General features: G+C 45.9%; 1 protein-coding gene across 9 annotated transcripts in view; it reads left to right on the forward strand.

Moving 5' to 3' along the window:
* Positions 1–26,208, forward strand: part of SAMD11 (sterile alpha motif domain containing 11) — a 132,511-nt gene that overhangs the window by 37,762 nt on the left and 68,541 nt on the right. For 6 of the 9 annotated variants that reach the window (XM_080380032.1, XM_080380033.1, XM_080380037.1 and 3 more), the window contains 2 exons: positions 1,613–1,791; positions 12,676–12,726. In XM_080380032.1, coding sequence (XP_080236158.1) covers positions 1,613–1,791; positions 12,676–12,726 — 230 coding nt within the window. Of the gene's footprint in view, positions 1–1,612; positions 1,792–12,675; positions 12,756–26,208 lie in introns of all 9 variants that reach the window. The other 3 variants (XM_080380035.1, XM_080380036.1, XM_080380034.1) reach the window with 2 other exon arrangements.

The following is a 26,208-nucleotide window of genomic DNA, read 5'->3' on the forward strand; positions in this document are numbered from 1 at the left end:
TTTAAGCCAGTTTGGCCCACTGTGCTTTGCTCCCTTGGGTGTCTGCTGTTCACAGACAGCTGCGTTCTTGGCTTGGACGTGCATCAGAATGGAAAAGCTAATGTGCCTCCTTGGGGTGATGCCTTCCAGATGGATTTGGCTAATTATCACAATGATTAGGGCTCCCCTTTAATGACCACAACTGGAATTTATTGACAGAGGTAAAACAAGAAGTTTTTGTTTTGTATTTGTGTAAAGTTCTTAATTTGTTTAATTAAAAAAACATGGGCTCTTCTATCACTTAGTCTTCCTCTGTTCTCCCCTGCAGAGAGCCTGACTGGCTTTCCCAGGACGTTTTCATTTTCCTAGGTTTAGCTGCAAAGTTGGAGTCGATGTTTCAGAGAAACTATTATTAGTTAAATGTTACTCTGTACTTATTTGATCTCTTTCAGACACCTTCCTTCCTTTTCTTCCAATCCTTGCTAAAAATGGTTCTTTTCTATGACTTGTCCTATTGAAGGAAGTATGCCTACATACCTGTACAAAGAATGTGCATGAAACTGTGCTTTCCTTTGCTTCGCTGTGGTTCCCTTCCTAATTTCATGATTTTGTTTGCTAAAATTTTAAATTCTGTGGGCAATGACATTGCAGTCTCCCTGGATTTCCAATGTATACCTTCCACTGTAAGTGCTCGTATTACGGCTCTCTGTCTTGGTCAATCACAGATCAGGCTGGATACCCCAAGTTCTAGAAACAGGGTCTATCACAGCGAGACCTAAAAACCCAACATGCTGTAGCTAGGCTCATACCTTCCTGTGGATCAGGCACAAAGGGTGCAGGGGCAGAGTAATAGTTGCAGAAGAAAGGAGGTTTGGACCAGGGTCATGCTGTGCAAGGTTCCGTACACAAATACACATGCAGTGGAAAAGCAGCTTGTGCCTCCTGGGAGTTTTCCCTCTTGTTTATTTGTGTCTTGTCAGAAGTGGATTGTTGAGGGGGAAGTATGCTGCCAGGACCACCTAGGGAAAGGCTGCACAAGGCAAGACCTGCTAGATTCATCTGAACATGCAAATGAACAGTGAAAAGTAGCCTCAGTAATTCCCGTTTAAATTGATGTGGACTGTTCACTGGTGTGAGAGACAAACCTGCTGCTGGCTGGCATAGGCAGTTTTCCCTTTGCAGTCCAAAGTGTTCTGGATTACTTGGATCCCATCTTCCCAGGGCTACTGGCAAAGGTTTAATTTAACCTATTTTGCTATGTTAATGTGCAACATTTGGTAGGAAATACTCTGGAGAGAGAGATTGGTGCTAATTCTGCTGCCGTCTTCCTTTCCTGTTGGTGTAGAGGAGACACAAGCTAGGAATGAAGAGGTGGGGAGAGTGCATGACTTGAATATTAGAACTGGAAGAACTAGATGTAAATATGCCCCTGCTGAAAAGTGTTTTGCAAAGCAAACACAGCCAGTGTCCACCCGGCATACCAGTTTGAAACCTGCAAAGACTTAACAGCATTGCCTTCACAGGGCAGCTGTTTGAGAGGAGCTGCTTGGTTCTGGGTTGCCTAACCAAATTCTTGTTTTCTTCTCTTTTCCTCCTGCCCTTTCCCATTCCAACTAATTCCATCCCGTGCCAGAACCGGGGTCGCCTGGCAGAGAAGAGGACGATCCCCCTACCTCCAACCAGGATCCTGAAGAAAGAGCTGACCTCAATTTTCTCACACAGTGATGACAGTGAAGAGAGTGATAAGAGCAATGGTCAACACCCTGAAGTAAAGCAGGAGGAGGATCTCCATATCAGTATCATGAAAAGAAGGTACTTTCCTGCTAGGGAGTGCTGCATTGCAAGAGCAAAGACAGAGAAAACCGGGCAGCAGGTGACCAGCCTTTGTGGGCCAATACTGCCCAGGCTGCCCGAAGGAGTCACACCCAGGGCCTGAAATTAAAGTGCAGATGTCACATTATAGCTCAGAAAGAGTAGTTGGGTCCTCTTTTCTACTTGCTTATTCCTGTTTGGGGTGAGTAGGACTCTATGGGGCCTTGCACCTTGCATTTGCACTAAAGGCATCTGTGCTTGCAGACTAAATTTTATTTCACCCTCTGTCCAGCATTCTGTATCTTTGTGTCTGGCGAGGCCAATGAATTGCAAGACCAAGAAGTCATGTGGGCCTTTTTCATAGCTCTGAAAATACACAGAGCTGTATGGGCCTGAAGTCCTGCCTTTTGCTTTCAGTTGTCCCCAAATTCTGATGTCATATGAACTGGATAGTTTAATGTTGGAGAACAAAGTTTGGCAAGGAGGTAGCAGCAGTGGTGGTGGATGTACGTTCGTTACAAGTGTCAAAAGAGCATAGCCATGTCTCACTGATCCTCAGTGCCTCTGTAATCTAAAACTAGAAGTAATGGAGTTGCAGTAGGCAAAGGGTCACTCAGATACTGGGGCTTACCACAGTACTTAACGTATTTTCACCGTGTCTTTCTCAGTACCATATACATTCATCCTGGAATCATGCAGATTTAAAGGAAGAGGAGAAAGGATTGTCTTGCGTTACATTCTGGCAACTGTCACTTGGGCTGTCATGTGTAGTCTCAGTGCCCATAATACTCAGCTGCAAAATTTTGGGTTCTCTCATCCCTCTGAAGAAATATGATGTTTAGAAAACCTGTAACTACAGGAAAATAAATACCTAAAGGCACCATGTCTCAGCCTCCCATGCATATCATTGCAACTCATCTTGATTGTCATCTTCCTCTGGTGCATAAAATCACTCAGATTCTAAGACAAGCCCTATAAAAACAGAGGAGTGGAAACCGAAGGCATGTAATTGCTTTTCTTATGTTTTATGTGTTTCTTGCTCCTGAGTAGATAAGCTATTTTCCCCGCTTGCCTTCCAACAGATGCTGGTACATCAGCAACCGAGAGTTCGAAAGTAGGGAGACAAAACAGTAACCAGCTCTTCTCATAAAACACACCTGTAATTAAAGTCTGGGTTTATCATTGCAGCTGTCCAACAGCCATGTTCAAGGGTTATCGCTTGGAAATGAAAAGGTGTTTGGGGAATGCATCTTCACTGTGCATGTACACAGGAGCCACAGAGGAGAGAGATCCCTCCTAATCAGTTTTGGTAAACTGCCCTTCTTCTCCTGCCCCTTTTAATTATGCTTCTAATTCTGCAAAATTACAGTGCTAGATTGTCTCATTAGGAGGGAGAACAACATGATAACTGTATAATTGATATGCTGGGCCCCCCAAATATAAAGTGCTCTTATCTTGAATCTTTAATTACTGTAATTACTTTGCCTTGTTTATTAGGAAATGAACAAAAAATACTTAATAGTTGTTAGCCAGTGGTCCCCTAGCTTACCATTTCTGTGCTCTCAGTACTTTTCAATCAGTTTGCCTGAAGGTCTCTTGTTTCAGCTTTGTCTTGATTCCTTTGAGGAGAGCCACAGTTCTTACCAGGTAGGTTAGGCTCTCGTTGGTTTTGTGCAGTTCTTTTCATTTTCCTGGGAGCTCTGATACATTCTGTGGGGGAAAAGCTAAAAGGGCAAAGCTGGAGCAAACAGGCCAGGCAGCACTCTTGGCGAGTGCAGTGATAGCAGAAAAACAGGGCACGTAATTCAGTGCTTGATGTCCGGGCAGGGAACATCGACTGCTCAAATCCCCCAGCATTTCCAAGCAGTTTTGGCCCTTACAAACGGGTCCCGCACCCTCCTGTCCCAAGGCGGGGGAGGACTGGCTGTTTCCACCCGCCAAAGAGCAATGAATGGAAAGTGACCTGACCCCACTCCTGCACAGCCTGGCTGGGGGAGCAGGCTCTGGCTCTCTTCCCAGTGCCATTAGTGGCCCGGGGACTGGGGTGGAGGGTGTGATGGGGCTGGCTCCAGAGAGCAGCAGCAGCAGCCGCATACAGGCTAGACAGCTCGCAGACATGACAGCTGGGGCCTGGCAGAGACAGTGCCCCATCTGCTTTCTGTTTTTAATTCACCTGTTGTATCCTCCCCAGTTGGTGATGGATTGGGCTGAGGTTTTATTGTCTCCCACTGAGAGGAAGAAATAGGTTAAACTGTGATAGTAGGAAAACAAGGTCAAGGCCTGAGCAAACCAGTGTTTTCCTCTGGTACCCCTGGATGGCCCTCGTGCACATCTGCATGCATTTACCATTATAAACAGTTGCGTTGTGGCCTTGAACATGATTGCCTTTTCTTTTTTTTTTCCAATATCCTTTGTATTGACTGTTTCTTTCCAACGTTGGCAGAAGGCGTTCTGCTGCTTTGAGGTCTGGGCATTGGTGAAGAGAAGACTCTAGGGATTAGAGTAGGAGTTGGAAGCTTAGTTTCTTAGCCAGTCCTTCATCCTAGCCTTTGGCAGTGATTTTCTCTGTGATCTTAGGCAATTGCCCATGGTGATGGCCTTCCGAGGAGGTCTGAGGCAGAGAAAACCTGCCTTATGATGTTCTTGCAGTCCTAGAAAGGAGCTGAGACCTGTAATGACCACAGAAGTTAGTGTATTTCAGTGCATGCCAACTTTTTTCATGACCAAGTCCTTGCAGAGACTTTGCTGTCTTGCATATATGTAATTAAGTTAAGGGAGCCAAGCCTGACACTGAAGTGAGCTTGGCTCATCTGCTTTGAAATCCAGGTGACCCAAGCTTAAAGGTGAATGTTTTCATCTTGTACTGAGACCCCTTGAGTCCTCTTTAGCCTGCTTTGCAGGGTGTGCTAAGTAGCCTTTGTGTTATGCCTCCTGTCTGGAAGACACAGGGCTTAAAATCTTGTCTCATATAACCAGAGGCATCTGCTGAGCTTGATACCATAGCTTGATACCCAGACTGTAAGCACTCAGCTCGGAAGATTATTGGGACAGCACTGCAGAGGAAAATCCTTTTTCTTTCAATCACATTTCAGGTTCCTGAAAATCTTGCTCTTTTACAGCATTGCCTACATACAACAATTGCATTGCCTTAATTACTGTGGTTTGGTTAAATTGTGCTGACTCCTGGTGAGAACGGTTGTCTGGCTATGAAAATAGCTTTTCCTATTTGGGGAAAAGAATTAGTATAGGGCATTTTTATACCGCTACACCTGTGTCACCTGTATGGTTATTTTAGTTGTAACAATACTGGCATAGCTGAACTGGTACAGGAACTGTGTACAGCAGACTCCAGTTAGAAACTTTGGCTTCATGAAGGCTTTTTCCTTTCTCACTCCCCAGAAAGCTAAACTAAAAGTTATGCCAGCAAGCTTTCTTGTTACTGCTCTCTGGTTTATCCTAAACAGAAAATAAGCAAATGCAGATGTTTGAGACTACGAATTACATTGCTCTGCAATAGTTTGGGGAGCATTAACTTCTTTACACTCACTGGGAGATTCTAGCCAACACTGATGAATGCATTACCTCAGGAACAGTCGGTGTGCTTTTTCACACTGAGGTTCAAACTGCCTTTGAGGATCACCATTATGTTATTCCAAGAATCTCCAAACAGAGGGAAGCCAGTGTAGCCAGAGAGTAAGGTTCAGCTTTAACAGTAAGAGCCTCACATGCTGTTGGATTTAAACCCAGCATTGTCTTGTGGGTGCATGAATTTAATTTCAATTTTAAAGAACGGCTGTTTTCATTAGTATGGGAGGGGAGGGAAAGAGAAGAGGGGAAACGTAATGATAGCATCTGAGATTTAACAGGGTAGGTTGGGACCTGTTCACACAGAGCTTTGTCTTAGGTTGGGAACTGTTCACATGGAGCTTTGTCTAAGTCCCCAGCAAAATATGATGGCATGGCTAATAATGAAGCGGTAATACTTGAGCACCTGTTTAAAATCGTAAAGAGTTTTTGACCTGACCTGTCTCTGAAGTAACCTTTATGGAGTATCAGTAAACACGTACACTGGACTGAGAAGTAGGCAAGATAGGTGCAAATGGACATGTACGGAGAAAATGAATTTAGAATTATTTTGTTAAAAAAAAAGAGGATTGGGAGCAAAAGTAGGAGCTGATTGTACAATGAGAGCACACAACGGGCTGGGTTCCTTTCAAATACTGCTCTGAAATAAAATCCATTTTAAAATGACAGAACATTGTTATTTTGAAATAACAAGAGTTGTCCTGTAACAGGGCATCTGTGCAACGAGAAGCAGATTTCTGGAGAATCTCATACTGCCCTTAAGTCCTTTCTCCTTTTTCTCTGTCACTCCCCACCACACCTCCAAAGCTTTTCTGGCTGCGTCAGCAGGATGACCACGGTGTCTAGCACCTGGCATGGGATTAGTGTTACTTCAAACCAGAGGACAGCATTTGAAATGAAGGTGCTTACACAAGGAATGGTGGAACAGTGTCGCCTTGCACCTATTCACACATGAGTGTGGAGAGTCCAGACAGAGGCAAGTTGCTCTCCCCTGTTCCTCAGCATTCCTCACCTCACAGACCAGCTTTACGGCATTCTCCTCACTCAGCATCCATTTTCTAATAGTGAAATTACTGACCTCCGCTAAGCCTTAATGGCTAGTGGCTGTCAGCCTTTCCACTGCCTGCCTCTCTAAGTGGAAAGCTATTTCTTATATCCCATAAGGCTGCTGCTCTTTGACTCCCTAATTGATTGAAGATCAAACCCGAGCACCCCCCCATGATATCTGTCACATGCACCTGCTTATAATACAGAGCCATGAGGTCCCAGTGCCTTCCCAGCTGATGTGCAACGTGCACAGTGTTCCCTGTGCCTTCCTTTTCTTGCTCGGCCTCTTCCTGAAATGCTCCCAGACAGTCCACCCTGGTGCTGCCCTGGGACAAGAGCCGTATGACATCCCTGCTCCTGGTGGAGCTCAGTTTCAAGGCAGGACATGCCAAACAACACTGCTTTTCACCTGCTGCCGAAGCCAGAGCATGTCTGGGGTCTGAGTTAAGCTGACAAGGCTCTTCCAGGCAGCAGACAACTGAGGAGAGACCAGACACATGACTCTGCAGGGCTCTGGGCTCCAGCCGTGAATCAGGCTCTCAGATTAGATTCGACAGCCCTTCTGCTAATTGCCATGACTCAAGAGAAGGAGCGAGGCAGGGCCCCTCTTGTGGCTGGTGGCATATTTTGCTGCTTTATGATACTTTTCTTTCACAGCTCTCACTGATTATTTTCTGTCAGTCCCTTCTTCCTTCCTCTGCAACCCTTTATTCTTTCTCCTTTCTCTTTCCTTGCCCCTTCCCTCTTTTTCTCTGAACCACGCACCACAATAACAGTCACCATGTTCAATAAATATATTAATGATCACTCTGGGAAGCAGAGGCTGGACTTGGTCCAGAGTGCCAGGAAGCAGTCATTGACCTAATGAGAACATATATTTAAAGGGGGGCAGAGAGAGAGAGAGAGAGAAAATGTCTACTTACTTCTCAGGGATGCTCTAAGACAAAATGGAACGAACAGCAAGAAACCCCTTCTTGCCTAGGAAGGAGATACGAGACCAGAAGGAAAGGTGACGCGTGACAATGAAAGCAAATAAAATCTTGACCCACAAGGGGTCTTGGCTGCTCTCTGTACCTCCTTGTATATGACCCTTGCGACATCAGTTCCATGGTGGAGAATAACACCGGTGCCCCAAGTCCAAGTCTCGGTCTGGCTGCAATTTTAAGGTCATTCTACCAGCCATCAGGTGTGAGGATTCCTGGAGGACCCTAGCCCTGTTCATTGCTTGCACAAGCTTCCTCATGTTGGCTGCCTGAAAACAGCGTGATGTGGATATAGGGAGACTGGAAGCTGATGCAGTGATAGATGCGAAGAGTAGGGAGGAGTGAGGAGCTAGCTCTGACCATCCAGCTGAGCAGGCTGCATAATTCCACCTGCAAATAGACCTTCCCAAGCTGCTTACCTGCAGCACTGTGATTTGCATTGCATGGTCCTCACCGTGTGCCTGAGTGCTCGGCTTTTCCATGCAAGGTGGTGGTACCCAAGGCCTGACCCACTGAATTCCCAATAACTGTGGTGGGCCGTGCCAGTTGAGCAGAAGTCCTTAATTCACCTTTTTGCCAACACTGTCCTTTCACTGCAGTCTTCTAAATCAGAGGCTGTGGAGAAACCTTGTCAGTGTTTTTCTCTTCTCTGTGGCCTTGCCTGTGCTCAAAAAGCAGAAAGGTACAGACAAAGGAAGTGTTTGTCTTATAATTAAATAGGAGTAGAAAGGGACAGTTGTGGGTAAGAGATGGGGCTGTGATGGGTTCTCCTTGTGGCAGTCGTGACCTGTTCCTATAGCTGGATGCTGCCCGGTGTTCTCTACAACTTACATGGCCTGTGTATTGGTTATGCAGCGTGCACTTGGGACAGTGGGGCTGGAGAGGAATAAAACTGGGTTAATTATCATTGAGATATATATATAAAATACACAGCTGTGGGCTGGCTTCAGGGGCAGGGACGAGGGTGGTGGTAGGCTGATGTAGATCAGGTGCAGCTGTGGCTGGTTCTGGTAAGGGGTTGGGCAGCTAATGAAGAGGGAGCAGCCAAGGAAGAGAGAGTGGAAGAAGCATGAGAAGACATGCTGGAAGAGGAGAGACTAGGAGAAGGCAGCAGAGGGACTGGCATGAAGAGTATGCTGGTATGTGATGGTAAAAGACCTTGTTGCAGCTGGCTAGTTTGGAGAGTGCTGCAGCACAGGGCGAGCCAAAGGGAGCAGCAGAAAGCAGGTCGGCCACAGCACAGAAGCTCAGCTGCAGAATGAGGTTGCTGCTGCCCCTGGAGTGATAAGATGTTAGGGGGATGCCTGACTCGCTCTGTTGGCCTCTTCCAGGTTGTCACTGTGGTGCTGAAAGCTTGCAGGAACTGCTAGGGTAAAAAAGAAATTACAGGGAAGGAAAAAAACCAACATAAAAAATAAAAACTGTCCCAGCTGCTCTCTATTATTTTGCCAGCTCTGTCACTTTCTTTTCTGTGCTGGATTCTCATTCCAGTACAGGCTCCAGAGATACCTTCAACAGCCTCAAGTCCTTCCTGTTAAAGTTTGGTTCACATACGTGTATAAGCAATTTCAGTCTTTGCACAGACAGACCAAACCCTGACATTCTTGTCCCTGCTCGCTGAAGTGCCTGATGCAGTAGTTTGTTACTCCCCCAGCTTGCGTGCCCCTCAGCCCACGCTCCCTGCTTACGGAGCTGTGCAGGGAGCCCATCTTCCATTCCTGTGGGGCCCGCCTGGCCATTTTTATTAAACACTTGCTAACTGATCACACTGTGTCTGAGACCTTGGGTAGGTGAGGAGGTGGGAGAGGCAGTAGCAGCACCCTTGCTTGCCTGGCTATGGTTTTTACTTCCCCCCCCCTTCTGTTTCTGCTATTAATTTGTTAGGGACTGGCTCCTGCTCACCACTTTTTATACAACCCAAGGACAGGCTTGTGTAGCTGATAGTTTGCAAATTTTTAGTAATTTGATTTCAATTGGATGAATAACCCTTTAAAGCAAGATGTACATTAGCCTCAGAAATCTAATTGGTGATAACGGCACAGAGATGTGGAATGAGTGCTTGGTTCTGCTCCCTATTGCTCTCCCCTCCCACCCCAAAAAAGATAATTAGAATTTAATTTCATTCTCACCTATTCATTTGTCTAAATATGAGTGTTTAATTATCCATCTCAGCAGATAGCTATGTCTGCCTCTATGTGGATCTGAGCTATTCCTTTGGTATGAGGTTTTCCCTCCCCCCTACTTACAACTCTGATGCAGTGTTCTTACACTTTGAAGTTTAGCTGTGCTCAGTCTCATTATGAGGCTTGCCTTTGCCCAGTGCTCAGGAGCACTACCTGCAGTCTGCCCATGTCAGTAGCTACAACAGACCACAAGAAGTTAAAACGTACGGAAGGCTGAGAGTTTAACTTGGAGACTAAACCCCAAGAGAGAGCCGGGAGCCCGGGCAAGCTCCTGCTCTGCTGCCAGCTCCCTTGGCTGCGTGAGCAAATCATCTCACCCTCCGTCCTTGTGCCCCCTTGGGCAGTGCCAAAGCTGGGAGGAGCCCGCCTGCTTCTTTGGCATTTGGGTGGGCTGTGGACCCTCCTGTTACGGTACAGGTTGTGCAGTCTCAGGATCTGAGCCAGAGAGCTGGAAGTGATGGCACTGTGGATGGGAGCTTCTGAGTGAGGTGTGTCAGCTGCACAAGTAAAAGGAGCGTTGCAGCCCTGCTTTGAAAGTCCAGTGTGAATAATGCTTTTTACCTGCCTGGGTAGTGTTGTAACATGTTATAATGACATATAACATTGTGAGCTCCAGAGCAGAGCATCCGCGGAAATGAGGGGCAGGTAGGTAGCTGAGTGTTAGGGTGAGGCAGGATGGCTGGTGGTGTGGCAGAGCGGGATGCTGTGCCGCCGTGGGTCTGTGTGTGCCAGCTGCACAGGCTCCGTGAGCCCGGCCGAGCGCACGCGGCGGTGTAACGGGAGCACGTACGTGCTGCAGAGTGGGCTGTGGCCCCCTCTTAGGCTCTGAACACTGCCCGGGGGAAGTGCATGTTGCTTTCAGAGGCCCATGGGGCAGCTTACCTTAAACATAGGTTTTCAGAATTGATTTTTTTTTTTTTTAATTGGGAATGGGATCACGGAGTTTTAATCAGTCAAACGTGGTGCTGAATCTACATACAGCTCAGGGCCAAACCCTTTCAGTTTTTTTGAGGGCACTGAAGAATGGTTTATGGACAGAGAAGTAGGGGAGGCACAGGGTTCCGTTCCAGAGCTGCAGTTTGTTTTCCAGCTGGTCCCACGGTGTTCATTGCTGTCCGGCACCTGGAGCTCTCCCCACTTCCACTCTGCAGCTGCCAGGATCTGATCTGCACAGCACAAGGTGCAGAGCTGGAGTTAAAGGGGGTTTGTAAATGTTTTGTGCGTGGAGGAAATCTTGTACTCTAGGAAGCAGCTAGGCTTAACCACCCCGTGCTCCCTTGTGAGCAGGCCAGACCCTTCTGGGCAGTAAGGGCTTTGGCTGCCTTAAATTTGCTTTGAACTTTGCATTCAGGTCAGCTTACCTGGAGAGCCCAAACGTGTCCCAGAGTTTGACCAAACTACAGTTCATGGGAATATTACTCAATGCCCCAGTTTGGCCTGTCTTTAGCAGAAAGTTTTCAAATGTCTGAATTTTAACTTAGAAGAACAACTGTTACTGCTGTAAGCTCAGTAGCTGGGAAGTGCCTATCCCATCTCTGTTTGCAAATAAAATGTGGGGAAGCTGGGAAGCTGGGACAGGTTTTCTAAACTGCTACATATGAGGAAGAAGAAGAATAGGAAAAATGAGGTACATGTGGAACTACTAAGTACAGTTCTGAGCATAGCTTTATCAGTGGAAGTTAATATCTACTAAAATCTAACAATCCCCTAAAAGAACTACTGAGAGTGCAACCAGGCTGCTTTTCTGAGCCAGACTTGCAGGAAGAGTGCAAAACGCGTGCTATCACATTAGTAAAACTTGCAGCAGCGGCATGTCTTGGATGTGAAATTATTTCCGTGCTAAGATTTGTTTTCAGTTGATTTCTGAACTAGGCTGAAGCAGGGGCAGCCGTTCAGGAAAGCACTTAAACAGACACTCAAACCTGAGTTAAGCCCCATTGACTTCACTGGTCATGCTTAAGTGTTTTCAGGCCCAATTCAAAGCACATTGAGATTGGAAGAAGGGCTCGCTCTTAATTCAGCAGGTTTTAGATTAGGCTTTTTCTGCAGTCAGGTGGTCTTCAGCTACACACTATTGCTTTTTCTAGTTGAGGACAGAGGCAGGAGTGCTGTAGGGATACACAAAATGCACAAAAATGCATTTGGCCTCTGATACTTGTGATATTTGCAGCCACTTATGTTTAATGCTTTTGGGAACGTACATCTGCAGGAGCTGATGTATACGCACAGCTAAGGAACGAGCATGTTCACTGGCAGGTGCTGAGAGATGTAGGAGTGCATTTGTGCAAGGATACGGGCTTGCTTGCCAGTTTGGTCTCAAATGGCTGGGTTTCTCATCAATCACACTGACATGGAGAAACAGTGGTGGTCACAGACCTCCTTTGGGTAGTGGGGGAGATCAGTGTTCCCTGGTATCAAGTGGAGACACCAGACCACATAAGGTCAAGCATTGCCTTAGCCGTCTGGATTGGTGTAGATGCTGTCTCATAGCAAGGGGGGGAAAAAAACCCCAACGAAACCCCAATGCCCTTGGTTGCTCTGTCTTAATTTAGGATATTGTTCATCTAGAATCTGCTGTTCCTGCTTGTCAGTGGGCAGAGTGACAGCATATGTGACGTTAATTTCCGAGGTGGGAAATGGCTAATTATTTACAGCTGTGGCAGGTGTGGAGGAGGGAATACAGTACAAACATATTTGGGTTTTCTTCATAAAATGTCACTGCTTAGTTCTTTCTGCTTCCTCTGAACGTGTCCTGTTAGTTGGGGCAACATCCTGCAGTCCCCACACTCATTAGGGAGACTGCATGCAGCAAGGAGAGGTTCTCTCACTGCTGTCCAGCTCACCTGCAGGTCTCACTTCCAGCAGCGAGTCCTGCTGTGGACACTCAGGACTGCGACATGCGTGCAGTGTGGCCCATCCCAGCATCCCACACTCAGCTCAGGAGGTGGCAGTAGTTGTGGTTGAGAGCTAGGAAGAGGGAGTTTGAGGACCGTGGGGGGGGTTGTCATGATGGAGCAGATCTTTTAAGTGGCAAGAGATGCAGTGTTCAGCATGTGCCATTGACCTCTCTGTTTGTTTGTTAACAGGATACACACCCACTGGGATTTAAACATCTCCTTCCGAGAGACCTCTTGCAGGTACCATTTTGGGGCACCTTCTTTGTATGGTAGGCTAAGAGTTTACGGTATGTTACTGGCATATGGATGCTGTTAGATGTGAATGAACATTTCTAACTGTTAGTGCTGTGGCTTTTTTCTTCCTCCTTTGTTCTTCTTTCTCTCCTTCTTTTCTTTTCTTTTTATTTTGGGGAAAGTTGTGAGGGGAGGGGAGGAGTCTCTGTTATGGTGGAAGAGAGACTTGAGTCGACAGGTAAAGAAAGCCTGTTGTTGGTTTTGATATGTTTACTCTGGTCCCTTCTTGGAAGAATGCAGGGTTGGGGTGGCCCAGATCTGTTTCCTGACATGACAGACATGGGAGTATGCATCTCATTTGCAAAAGTGTTCCTTTGCTCAAAAGGCTCATTAAAGGCCAAACTGACTTACGCTCCTGAACTGCTCAGGAGTTGCAGTGTTATGCTTAGCCAGCTTAAAGCAGTGCTACCTTAAAAGGTGGGCCTGTGACTGTAAAGGACAAGAAATCGCTGGATGACAGATGCTTTATATAATACGATTCCACTGAGACACCCTGGTCCTGCAAAAACTTATGCATGTAGGTGCTGAAGTATGAAGTCTTGGAGCCAATAGGACTCTGCATTTTGCAATGTGAAGCATGAATGGGTTGAACTACAGCTGCAAACATGCAGTGCAAGAGTATTCACAAGTCAGCTCAGGAAAAAGTTGACATTCAGAAAATTACAAGTGTTTTACAAAGAATAAATAAAAGGAATGACATAGAAGTCTGAATTGTGAGAAGAGAAGGATTGCAAAACCTGTCTGGTATATTGGTTTTGGAGTCTGGTTTCCTGCAGTAACAGATAACCTAAGAAGGTGGAAATTCATAAACTGAAGGTACCCAGTTACAAACATGAATAGTCCTTTGTGACCTCTGGGTCGGTTGGTATCCTGAGCATAGTGTATTTTCTGTATGTGTTGCTAGTAGTCATAAACTTACCTAATCCTTTAAAAACAGAACTGCAGAAATTTGCCTCTGTACTAGAAAAACTGGAATTTTGAAATTTCTCTTTTATACTGAATTGCCACATCGGAGTGAAATAGTAGAGCCTGGCAGGTACTGCTTGTTTTCTAGAACAAGAAAAACTGATCTGTGCAGCTGTGAAACTTTTTGGGGAATATAGAAGGAACTAGATAGGGTGCAGAACAGTTCAGAATCTGGTTCTGCAGGTGCTTCATACATAAATGTGTACTGTAGGAATCAGGATCTGGCCCATTGGATCTGCTTGCAAATAGCAGCCCACTAATAACTTTTGTTTTGCTAGGTAGTTTCTGATGCTTTATGTAAACTTCCTGTTCAGTTAAATATTTATAAATGGTAGGAAAACATTACTGTTGCTATTATTGCTACTACAACTGCTGCTGCTGCTACTATACTTGTGGAAGTGCCCACTGCACACTAGGTACTTCACAAACGTTTCAAGAAATTATTCATACTCCAGAGACATCAGATTGTCTGGACAAGGGAGTGCAAATAATTTTAGCTGATGACTTTTATGACAAGGCTTAACGTGTGTAAGACTCGGTGCAGCAAATACAGCGTTTGCTCAAGAGAACATTGTTTAAGAGCTTTAGGGAGACATACCTATCAGTGCTGCGGCTGATGTGGACATTTCTGTTGTATCTGCAAGACTGATGCATCACTGACAGAATCAGGGAGTATTAGATATTACTTCCATCACCATCACATGCCCTTCAAATGCAGTGCTAACAAGTTCTGCCCCTGTTCTGTGTGCTCCCAAAAACCCCAGTGGCACAAGAGTGAAAGCGGGCAGCAGAGAAGTGAAGGACAGATGTGCTCTGGCATTTTAACCCATTCACACATACCCACTCCGCCAATAATTTGGACTGTTCTTGTTGGCAACATTGGTGTGTGAAGGTTATAGCCTAAACTTTGCACCTGGAGGGACAAGTCCATCTGTATTTAATTGAGTACTAGAGTATGAGTTAAGTCTTGGTGTTGCCATGAGGCTCAACGGAGGCAGTGGGGAGTGAAGGGTGGCAGATCAGTACCGATTCATACTCCATTAGGGAACAAGTGAGGGCAGAGGTATTCACTGGTGTTTAAGTAAGCGCAGACTTTGGCCCTGACATGTAAAACCCAGTAAGTCTTAAAATTTACAGTGTTAAGAATACATAAACCCCACCCTGTCTGTAAGCATCTAGAAGCCAGTCGAGAAGGCATATCTCACACAGCACTCTGTAAAAAACAGCTGAAGTTTTTTGTATGGCAGCCTTTAGAATAAAATCCCTGGTTTGTTGCTGTAAGCTTTTGGGACTCTAAAACACAAAAGAATGGATTCCTTCCATGATTTCAGCCTAGAGCAGGGTTTTAGGACTGAGTTATAAACTCCTAAAAGGCCGAGGTTTGTAATGGAAGTGCTGACACAAGCCTTAATTAATAGCCACGTGAACAACGATTCTGCACAATAGCAAGTAAAGGGTGCAAACACCTTTAGAATTCCTGTTTAAAAAAAAAATATATCTGAACTTGCAATGTATAGAATAAAATAATGGTCTGATTTTTTATTTCAACAAGGACAGTTCTTGGGCTTCCTTGGCTTAAGTGTTTGTTCCCTTCAGTTTAGCTCTGTCCTGGCAGAAACATTGGTAGTTCCTCCTGGGAACAGAAGTTTTGCTTTTGGAGATTAAACAGTTAGTCCCAAATATAAAAAAATTGTGCCCATCCCGCTAGTTCAGAAGAGAACAATGTGTTACACTGTGTGGGAAAGAAAGTAATTTGTGTGCTTATATGTCAGTACAGAAAAAGGTTGTATGTTTAAGCAACCTAAATTGCCACACCATTCTGTAAGACATCTGGCGTATCTAAAATACATCATGGGATGGCAAAAAGGTTTAACTGACCTTTGTTGTCAGTGACCTGCAAATTCAGCCCATGGCAGTTAACACAGGTCATCCCAAACCCGTGCCAGGAAATCATTATGATGCACTACACCTGCATGCATACACAGTCACCATGCTACTTTAAATCAAGCAGGTCTGAGAACTGCCATCGTAATTTACCTGCCTCTTTGTCATAAGTTTGCCTTTGATCTTCCTTTCCAAGTTGTCAGAGGATACCTGGATTCATTGGCTTGAGCCACCTTAGAATTTCTGCCTGCATTGCCCTGGATAAAAAGACATTTAACCTGGTACAAATCATTCTATATGCAAAGAACCAACAGCTCAAGATAGGGGAATTGTCCTGAAAGGGGAGATTAGGATCTCTCCTTCTCATGCCAGGTGCTTTGCTCCCTTCCCTTTTAACCTTTGAAGTTCATGCAGGTTTGAGATTTTGTTTACAACTAGTCTTCCTTTAAAATTTCCTTTTTAAGGTAGAATTCCCTTGTATGAACATACCGTTCCTGGAATAATTTGCTGGAATGTGTTAAAGTTGTTATTTTGAAATAGTGAACACAAGGTTAAAGCCTGGTCTCCGCCACAAGATGCCTGCTCTCTGCTCCCATAGATTTAAGCATGAGTCACAGTTGCTCAGCACCACGGGCAGGATTACCTTTCTGAGGTTGAGGTATCTCATGAAAATAAATTGTGGAATAGAAAGGAGTTCCAGGGAGGAAAAGGATCTTTCTTCTATTTGTTGCCACTTGATGTATTGAGGGAACTTCGGGGAGGTGAGTGACAAATAGATAAGAGGCGGTGCATGTTAATGCCATGCAGTGATGCAGCTGGGTATGGAATAAACATCTTGCCCACCTGAGAATTTCAAGAGGCTGTCAGTGCAATTAAACCATTTCTGTTTCCAGAGTTGTTTACTGCTGCCCTTGTTAAAGATGGCCTGACTGGTAGGAAAGAAGGTGGTATGTGATTTGGTTAAAGCTGGGTACAAAGACAAGGAGCATAACGGAGAATTGATCTGGGCATCTTGACGTCCAGGTACATGCTTTAGCTTTTGGTTCCATGGTAAGCAAGCTGAAGACTGTCCAAGGTAGCATTTCTATCTTCAAAGTCCTGTGCTGGTGCAGGCATAAAACAGTGACAAAGGACAGAGGCAGGAGCATGCAAGAGAGTCTCTTTACTGCCATAAGAAAAAAATCCACTTGAGGGGACACTCCAAGCTTATTGGGCCTCCCAGGGGGCAATTTTATCTAGGTGCATGTCACATGAAGGCTGCATAAGGACATGTAAAGAAACAAAAGCATCATTTGCCCAGAGCAAATAAAATGCATTTAACAACCACAATTTAAACAAAGATTACAGTGGTGTGTAACCAGCCTTTCTGAATGGGCATGAACCATATTAGAATGTATTTTAAGCAGACAGACTTTGGCCAAGAGCCTGTGTATGTATCTGTTGAAATCTGACTCTTAACATACTTAGTGCGCCTTTCCACATTGATTTAACCCTGGTATAAACCCTTGCTCAGCCAGAACCAAGTTTAAACTGCAGTGCTTTTACTGGATTGTTACATGAATGTGTTTGGTCTACGTGGTACAGCGGCACGCTTTTTAGAAAACTGTATTTAAGGAGGAATGAAACAGGTTAGTCAAGAAGAGGGCATGAAACAAATGAGGCCAAGTGGAAGAAGCAGATGAAAAATACATGGGAAATGGGACAGGAGAAGCAAACTAAAGGGAAATTCACTGATTTAGCGCATTCCTTTGGAAAGACACACAGGGAGAGAAAAAGAAAGCAGGAGAGGAGTATTGAAAAGTAGATGGTTTTGAACATGTCAAGGCTGATCCTGACTCAGCACAAAGTATTGCTGTGTGGTACAGGTAAGGTTATCAAGTGCCAGAGCATCCTGCTGCTCTGCCCTTTAAGGATTGATATAGGATGGCTTCTGGGTTGTCTATTTATTTATTTATTTATCTATTTATCCTAGTAAGCTTTTGCCTTTTAATCTAGGAGACCTGAAGTAGGTACTAAAAGGTCACAAGAAGTTTTTAGCAGCTGGAAGCTGGATGCGATCCCTTAATGCCCTGCAGTCTTTAGCATCTGCTGCTAAAAGAGCTGGTATTTGTCAGATAAGCGCCTCTTAACTTACAGCAGAAAAATCAGACCGTGGCAGAGGGACAAGAGTGCCTTCAAAAGGGGGCCTGCCTTTGCCCTTCTGTCAGGCACTGGTTCCTGCCTCGACACCAATGCACAGCAGGGCTGAAGCAGCAGCGCCAGTTGAAAAAGCTGATAGTGAGCTAAACTAAACAGAAGGAGTCAGAATTTGCCCATCTGACTTAAGTCAGGGCAGAGAAGACTGATGAGATACTGTATATAGACCTGCAGAGGTGTTTCCATAACTCACGATGACTTTGGAGGACAACTGTGAAGCTGACTCTTGACTGTATAGTACAGAAAGCTTAAAAAAGATCCCAGTGAAATACAGCAGAATGCATTAACTGTGACTCCTGGACTGGTATGAGGAGGACACTTACTTCACATGAGGCTGAATACAGTCCTTCCAGATTATTTCTGCTGTGGCTTTGGGACATAGACTGCTTAAGGAAATGTTTTAATCCTCATCTTGGCGGCATATACAAAGAGCTCTCACCTTTGTAACTGTTAAACCAGTGAACCAGGACATGCTTCCTGAAGGCAAAGCCAATAAATAGAAGAAAGCTCTTGGCTAATGCCACTGTTGTTGGCAGTCAAGGCATGGCTGTGTGGAGACAATATGTTAAAGGAAAAGACTTTCCAGATGGGTGAACTCAGTTTGTTCATCAAACAGTGACATACCTGTTTGATTATGGACAATAGTTGCCCAGCTAGTAAATGGATGTGTTCTTTTGTTTAACTGGGAGAAGAGAAGTAAAGTAAATACACAGCAAATCCACACAGTTGATAGACATTAACCGGAACGTTCTGTGTCTGAATGAAGAGCATTTGGGAATGTTCAGCTAGGGAGCTAAGCCTCCAGTTCCGTAGAAAAAACCCCTGTAAGCAACCTTTGGTTTGCTTGCGTTTCATCAGCCACGAAGCATCCATATGAAGTTCGAAAGCATAGATGCTGAGATAAAACAGGAGGAGCTGCGAGGTTCCGTCAGCTGCTTTTTGGGGGACTTCAGGTGGCAACAGTACAGACCTGGCTCTATGCTGTAGAGTATAATATTTCCTTTTATTTGTGGATCTAAACACACCCCCACACACAAAAGACTGCTACTGGCAGGAAGCAAAGTCAGTCATTCTTGATACCACCTTGCTGGAAGGCACTGATGAAATTTAGCCATAGACATTGTGTGTATTCCTGGACTCCACAGAAGCCGCTGGCAGGATGTTCCCCATGGCCCACGTGAGTGTGTTAGTTAGGCTGGGGATTTGCAAGGACGCATGCAGAGCAGAGTTACAGGTAGCTTTTGCTTCTCCCTTTCCTGTAGGGATAAAGGCAAACAAAGCCTTATCTATGCCTTATTGATGCAGATTCTGGAGCAAACGTAGTTGTAGAGAAGAGTGGATGAACAGGGAGGAAAAAAAAGAGTAACTATTGGTTTGCTGAAAAGTATTATTTGATCTGAAAAAATTATTTCATTATTATTTCATTAGCAGTACTTTTTGCTCATATATTCATTCCCAGGAAGCTTCATTTGGGGTTGGGGAAAGGAGACCATTTGTGTACTAGCAGGGATTCAGAGAAGTGATAGAGCAGAGTAGGTAGCTGATAAACTAGGTTTAGCTTTCATTTTAAATCTAGAAGAATAGAATTATATTTCAAATAAGATAGGTGAGAAAAGCTATTAGATACCTACAAGAAAAGAGGGAATGTTTATTCAAGAGTAGTGTTCTTCGTATTTATCCCCAGCGTGTTGTCATCTCTAGGGTATCTATCATGGGAGGGGGAGTGTAATGGACCTTTTGTAGGGCAGCTGAAAGGACTCTGGATAAACCGGGCATGTGAGGGCATCTTAAGACCCTGGTATATTATTGAGATATGCATAAGCTTGGTTGCAGCTTTGGGGAGGCATTCTTGATGTATTTCAGCTGCATATAGCGACCAAAAAGAGAATCGTATCCTTCTGCTTTTAGATGGTATGTTGGATCAAAACTTGAAGGGCGTGTTTCTGGAATAGAAGGTTTTCTGACCTCCCTTTTCACACCCTACTGTGAATATGTCTGTCTTGTCCTTAATAGATTGGATATGTGAGTGATTGTTGTAGCTCATCGGTTCCCACTGTCCATTGTCTAAACTTACACCCTATCGCCCATTCAAAATCGCTCATTTGGGTATTTTAATATTTCATCAGTTCAAAGCAAGTGTCTTAATGAATTGAGAAAATGAGAAGAATCTGGGAGATTTAAAGAGACCTTATATCCGTTAGGCGCACTAGCTGCGTGTCAGCAACACATTCTTTTTATTGGCTGAGCAAAACATTCTGTTACCGAGGCACATTGGAACGCGGCATCTAGACAAGTCCAAAACTTCATGGAACGCTCTGCATGTCAGCAGGACAAGCCCATTGGTTGTGGTGCAAATCAAATGTGCCAAAAAACCTGTCAGGAGAAAAATCAGGACCTCCAGGCTGCCTGGTGCTGCAGGCAGAGAGGAATTGTTTGGATCTTCCCTGCACTGCACGCATGCAGCAGGAGCAGCTGCTTAGCTCAGAGAGTGAGGCTGTGGGTGTGACTTGGATTCTGACAAGGAACAGAGTTCCAGAAGTGCTTTTTAAGGGACGAGTTTGGAGATCCAGTGTGGGAGACGTTGGAACTTGGGGAAATTTGGGGTAAGCAGGGATGATTAGGTTGGTGTTACGGACGAACCAGGGAACTGGAAGAAGGGTTTATAAATGTGCACGGTGTCCTGGTTTCGGTTAAACCACAACACATGGGAACACACTAAGCCACTGGGAAGTGATGGAAGGGAAAACAAAGAGACCCCGAAGCTCTAGGGTGAGGGAGGGATCCGATGTGAGCTGCAGGAGTTCAAGCGGCAGGGAGTACTGGAGGCTGACTCACACGGTCTGTATAGTGAGGAGGCAGGGAAGAGCAGAATGTAGACGGTTTTAGGTATTCATGAAATGCACTTGACCCACAATAAGGGGGTGTTAAAAGTATGCAATGCCCCACCCTCCAACTGCATTTCTGTTTGCCATGGTTGCCTTCATTATTCTCCTAGTGAAACTTCCTTTGTTAGTGGCCAAGGTGAGCTTCAGCCTGTGCTCGGGGAGAGGGGTGGGTGATCAATAGCATGGGCTTGATGGATGTTCAGGGAAAAAACGTACAGACACTTGCAGTGGTTGTGGCAGATGAACTGATGAAGATGGACTGTTACGGAAAATCTTTCTGGACTCTGGTGAATTTGTGTTGGGTTGCTGCCCAACAAATGTGTGCGTGGAAGGCAGAAGTGAAAGATGTTTTCAAGGGACTAGTTGTGTGTAACTGGGTGCTGCACTTTCGCACTAAGAAAGAACGGCAGGTGGGAGAAAAGTCTGTAACTAACCTTCAGGCTTCTTGCCACCTTGGGGTACTGGGTTCCATGTCCTTATGAGAGGAAGATAGCACAAGATCTTCATGGTTTTTGCCTCAGAAGACCGCAGCAATGCAAGCATCACAGGGGAAAGGTGCTTCCCGGGAGCTGTACCTTCCCAGTGATGGTCTCGCACAGTGCTTACACCATACTTTTGTAATCCCTGTACTATTTACAAGTCTGGGTGAGTGAGGTGTCTCATCTGGAGGGCCGGTGTATCCTGCTGGTGGTGGAGGAGTTGTAAAGTGACTGACTGTGTTTAAGGTTTTCCCTACCTTACTTGGGTTCAGGCTCTCATAATTTCTTAGGCTTTGTGAGCTCCTCCTTTTCTCAAGTCCCTGTGCTCCTTTATCCGGCAGCACAGTAAGCTTTTTGGCTCCCAACATTACAACTGTGGTGGAAGTGCAGGATTCAAGATGCATTAGGCCTGTCTGAGAGTTTTCCAAACTCAGAAGCCCTATCTGCATTATTGTAGACAAGAGGGGAAATCTGAGGCTAAAATGCGTGGGCATCCCCTTTGTCAAGTGCTTTTGTGGCACCTTAGCAGATGGGCACATGTCAAAACCGACTCTCGGAATAAGGTGCCAGCAGTGATAGACTGGGTTTACACTTCATCTCAGTGCTTTATCTCTTCCACCTCCAGTCCAGCATCAATGTGGTGTTAGTTCCGTCTTATTTTTATTTATGGCCTTGCAGAGCTGAATGACAGAGCAGGATTAGAATAAAAACATCTTTACACCTAATTTTGGAGTTGCCAACTCTACTGATCATTTTTATGAACTGTCATGAGTATTAATGAAATTTTATGAGCATTTTGCTTGGGACATTGCAAGATTATTTTTATACTTTTTTTTTTCAAGGTAAGTCTGCAGGGAGAATTAGGGCTGTATGGCCCATAGTTGGGGTTGGGATTTTCAGGCCTCTCAGCTCCCTCCAGTTGGTCAAACTTGTTTACCCCTCCCTTGTTCCTCTTTACCCTTTCCTCATTTTTTCCCTTTCCTTCCCTTTTTGCCAGTGTCTGATGGGTGGCATCTTGTCAGAAGGTGGAGATGCTCAAGAGGCAGAAGTGGGATGTTGGTAAATTGGTAAAAAAAAAAAGGTCTATCGAGACTGATGTCTAAGAAGGACAGAGAGTGACTGAGAGGTTTTTTTTATCAATGATGAAGTTTTAAAAGGCAACCAAAAGACTGAGCAATAAAGATGTAACCAAGAAGGCCAAGGAATGAGGGGCAGCTGTGCCCTGAGCTTTGCCTGCTGGAAGTCATGCTTCTGCTTCTGTCTAGAGTGCAAAATCCTGGCAGGGTACAGCTTACCGCTGTGGCGGGGGAGGTAGCTGGGAGTCTTTCCATTAGCTTTACTGGGCCCTAAGCTGGGTTCCTGAACAACAGGGCCAGTCTGCACTGGATTGAGCATGTGAAAGTGCTGTTGAACACATTGCTGGCTACAAATGTCAGTTGCCAGGTAGGTGAGTGGTCTAGGTTTTTGCAGCAGATAGAGAAGTTAGAAATGAACTTGGGAATAAGGAGAGGGAGCCAGAAAGTGCATCATAACGTAGCTTGCCTCCCAGCAGTTTGCCAAATTGCAGTTCATGAAGTGGCAGGTTGGAGCAGCTAAGGCTGCCCAGATTGTGCCAGAGAGGTCGGGGAGTGTGACGAGTGGGATGGGGAGAGGCAGTAAGGCACAGAGTGGTCTGGAGGAAGGCAGCAACCCCTCTGCTCTTCAGAGTTGCACATACATACACTTGCTTGCATCCAGCTTCTTTGTCTGGGGCTTATCTGCCTATCTCTGATGGAAAAGTGACACAGCCTGTCAGTGGGTCATGCCGCCTATTGTTTAACAGTGAAACAAACTCTGCTGCCCCCCCTTGCACCACCCCCAGCCCCATCCACTTCTTTATTAGTCACCTGATCAGAGCCTTCAGATCCTTGACCCAAATCCTCCTGTGCCCAGCTTTAGGTCTTACCCTGCTCTGGCTGTTCTGTCCACCGTCGACCTGAGACGAGAGGTATTGGCTGTGCTCTGTGTGATTAGGGAGATGTTGCTGGATGTTTTGAGCTGTGTGCAAGGTGATAAGCAGGAGTGAGGGAGGAGGGGAAGAGCCCTTGATCGGTCTGAGCTGCGAGCTTTCCCTGATCCACATCCCTTCTCTGTTTCTGCTGACTCAGTGACCCTAGTTTTACTGCCTGGGAGTGTCACAGTCAGTGACCTTGCCTGTCTGCTCAAAGGCCATGGCAGAGTGAACCAAGACATGCTGAGGAGAAAGTTATTTTGCAGAATTTCTTATCCCAAGATGACTCTCAGCTTTGCCAGGCTGGAAGGTGGTTAATCCTGCACTGATTTGATGCTGTGCATGCAGCAGGGAGTCAGAGCGGTCATCTTTTGAAATGTACTTTTTTTCGTCTGGGTGGGAAGGTTTACATGCTAGTAAGGAAGAAGCTGAGAGGATTCATCAGCTCTTGGGAATGAGCAGATTATTTTACTCCCATAGCACTCAATTCAGTGTGGTTGGGGTTCTGAGATGGAGGGTCTCTATTTGTGTCTTGGTGGGCAGAGACACAGATCACACATTTTTTTCACTCTGAGCTGCCACTGTTAACTGGGAGTACAATAGGGTGATTTTCTGACAGATTCTGTGCAGGAGGTCAGACGAGGTAGATATAATGGTCCTTTCTGGGGCTTAAAATCAATGAATCTGTGATTAAATGGCCCACAGAGGCTGGGCATTGCAGGATAAGGGAAAAGGAGTGATATTGGTGGCATTTCGTGTGGGAGCTGCGGTCAGGTATTTCTCTTGCGGCAGCACAACAGCCAGTGATCCCCAGGTCATGTCTGTCTTTCTGGGTCCTTTTAATGAGCCCCAGATTTACCTGTGCATGGTAGGGAGACAGAAGGTGGATTTTTTTCAAGGGCTGAGCTGCATTACACATGTTTCTCTGGAAATTGGTTATTAGTTTTGTTTTGGGTTTGAAAAAACGCTAACTAAAAACTACGAGAGCCTTTGAGTGGTTATTTTATACCAGTCCTGACTTCACGTAGTTGTGCTGTTACATAAGGTGGTTTCTCAGAGCTGTAATGATGCAACAGTATTTATAGACCAATCTGGGTTTTGCTTTTAGTGGCTTCCATAAAAAGCTCATTATTCCCTTCACACAGTCACCAACTGATTTACATGCTCGTCCTGTCCCTGGGCGTGTGCTCCAGTTTGGGTAGCCCTGAGCAACACACTCACACTGACTGCTTGTTGCTAAATCATAGAATTGTTTAGATTGGAAAAAAACCTTTAAGATCATTGAGTCCAACCGTTAACCCGGAACTGCCAAGTCCACCACTAAACCACGTCCCTAAGCGCCACATCTACAAGTATTTTAAATACCTCCAGGGATGGCGACTCCACCGCTTCCCTGGGCAGCCTGTTCCGTGCTGGACACCCTTTCAGTGAATTTTCTCCTAATCCCCAATCTAAACCTGCCCTGGTGCAACTCGAGGCCGTTTCCTCTTCTCCTGTCGCTTGTTACCTGGGAGAAGGGACCGACCCCACCTCGCTACACCCTCCTGTCAGGCAGCTGTGGAGAGCGAGAAGGTCCCCCCGAGCGCCCTCCTCTCCAGACTGACTCTCCCCAGCTGCGCCCCGTCAGCCCCGTGCCCGAGCCCCCTGCCCGGCTCTGGACACGCTCCAGCCCCTCAGTGTCCCCTTGCAGCGAGGGACTCAGCCCTGAACCCAGGATTCGAGCTGTGGCCCCACCAATGCCAAGTATGGGGGGATGGTCACTGCCCTGGTCCTGCTGGCCACACTGTTTCTGACAGAAGCCAGGATGCTGTTGGCCACCTTGCTGGCACACTGCTGGCTCATGTTCAGCCAGCTGTTGACCAGCACCCCCAGGTCCTTTCCCGCAGGCAGCTTTCCAGCCACTCTTCCCCAAGCCCGTAGCGCTGCATGGGGCTGTTGTGACCCAAGTGCAGGACCTGGCATGGAACCTTGTTGAACTTCACACAACTGGCCTTGTCCCATCAGTCCAGCCTGCCCAGACCCCTCTGCAGAGCCTCCTGCCCTCCTGCTGCTCAGCACTCCCACCCAGCTTGGTGTCACCTGCCAACTTAATGAGGGTGCACTCAACCCCCTCATCCAGATCATTGATTAAAGACATTAACCGGGGCTGGCCCCAGCGTGGAACCCTGGGGAGCACCCTGTGTGCCTGGTGCCAGTGGGATACAACTCTGCTCACCACCACTAGCTGGGCTTGGCCAGCCACCCAGCTTTTCACCCCACAAACAGTACAGCCATCCCAGCCGTGAGCAGCAGTAACTGACAACAGTCTGACTGTGACGCTGCTCTCATCCTCACAACACCAGAAACTTGTCTTTTGAGGAGATGGTGAGGAGAGGGGAGAGGAGATCAACAGAGAAGAAAAAGTCACTTGTGCTTCTGCAGGTTCTGGCAATATTGCCATCTCCTTGGAGCTGCAAAGTCTCTGTCGTTCCTGGCATATCGACCTGGCCAGGCAAGGTGCGTGGGCCTGGCTGGCATGGGTGCGTACAGTGCGTAGAAGGAAGTCACTGCCGAGTAAACGGAGTCTGTGAATCTGTTACTTGAGCTGGAGGTACCACTGGAATACACTCTTGAACTTGCGTCCGGTCAGGCTGGGAATGAGAAGGAAAAGAAACCTCATGCGTATTCCTCAGTGACACAGGAGGGTCTGCGTGAAGGATGCATGGGCACACACCTGTGTTGATCTCCCACTTTCCCTGGCTTTAATCAATGTCCTCGCATCTTATCCCCTGCAAGCTCTGACATTCCTCTTTTTGCATATTGGATTTTTTTTCTTTATTGTAGGGAGGGACCGAGGGTCGGGACAGTTTTATGGCAACTGTATTGATCAGTAAAATTTAATATAATCCCTGCACTTACTGTGTGATCGTTAAGGGGATGGAGAGCCAGTGAAACATATTTAAAAAGAAATATTTTCTGGTTTTATTTCCTCCCATGCTACTTTTCTGAGTCTCTTATCTTCTCCAAACCTGGCATCAATCTCCTGCTT

This window comes from Falco punctatus (assembly GCF_963210335.1).
Source record: "Falco punctatus genome assembly, chromosome: 3".
Taxonomy (NCBI): domain Eukaryota; kingdom Metazoa; phylum Chordata; class Aves; order Falconiformes; family Falconidae; genus Falco; species Falco punctatus.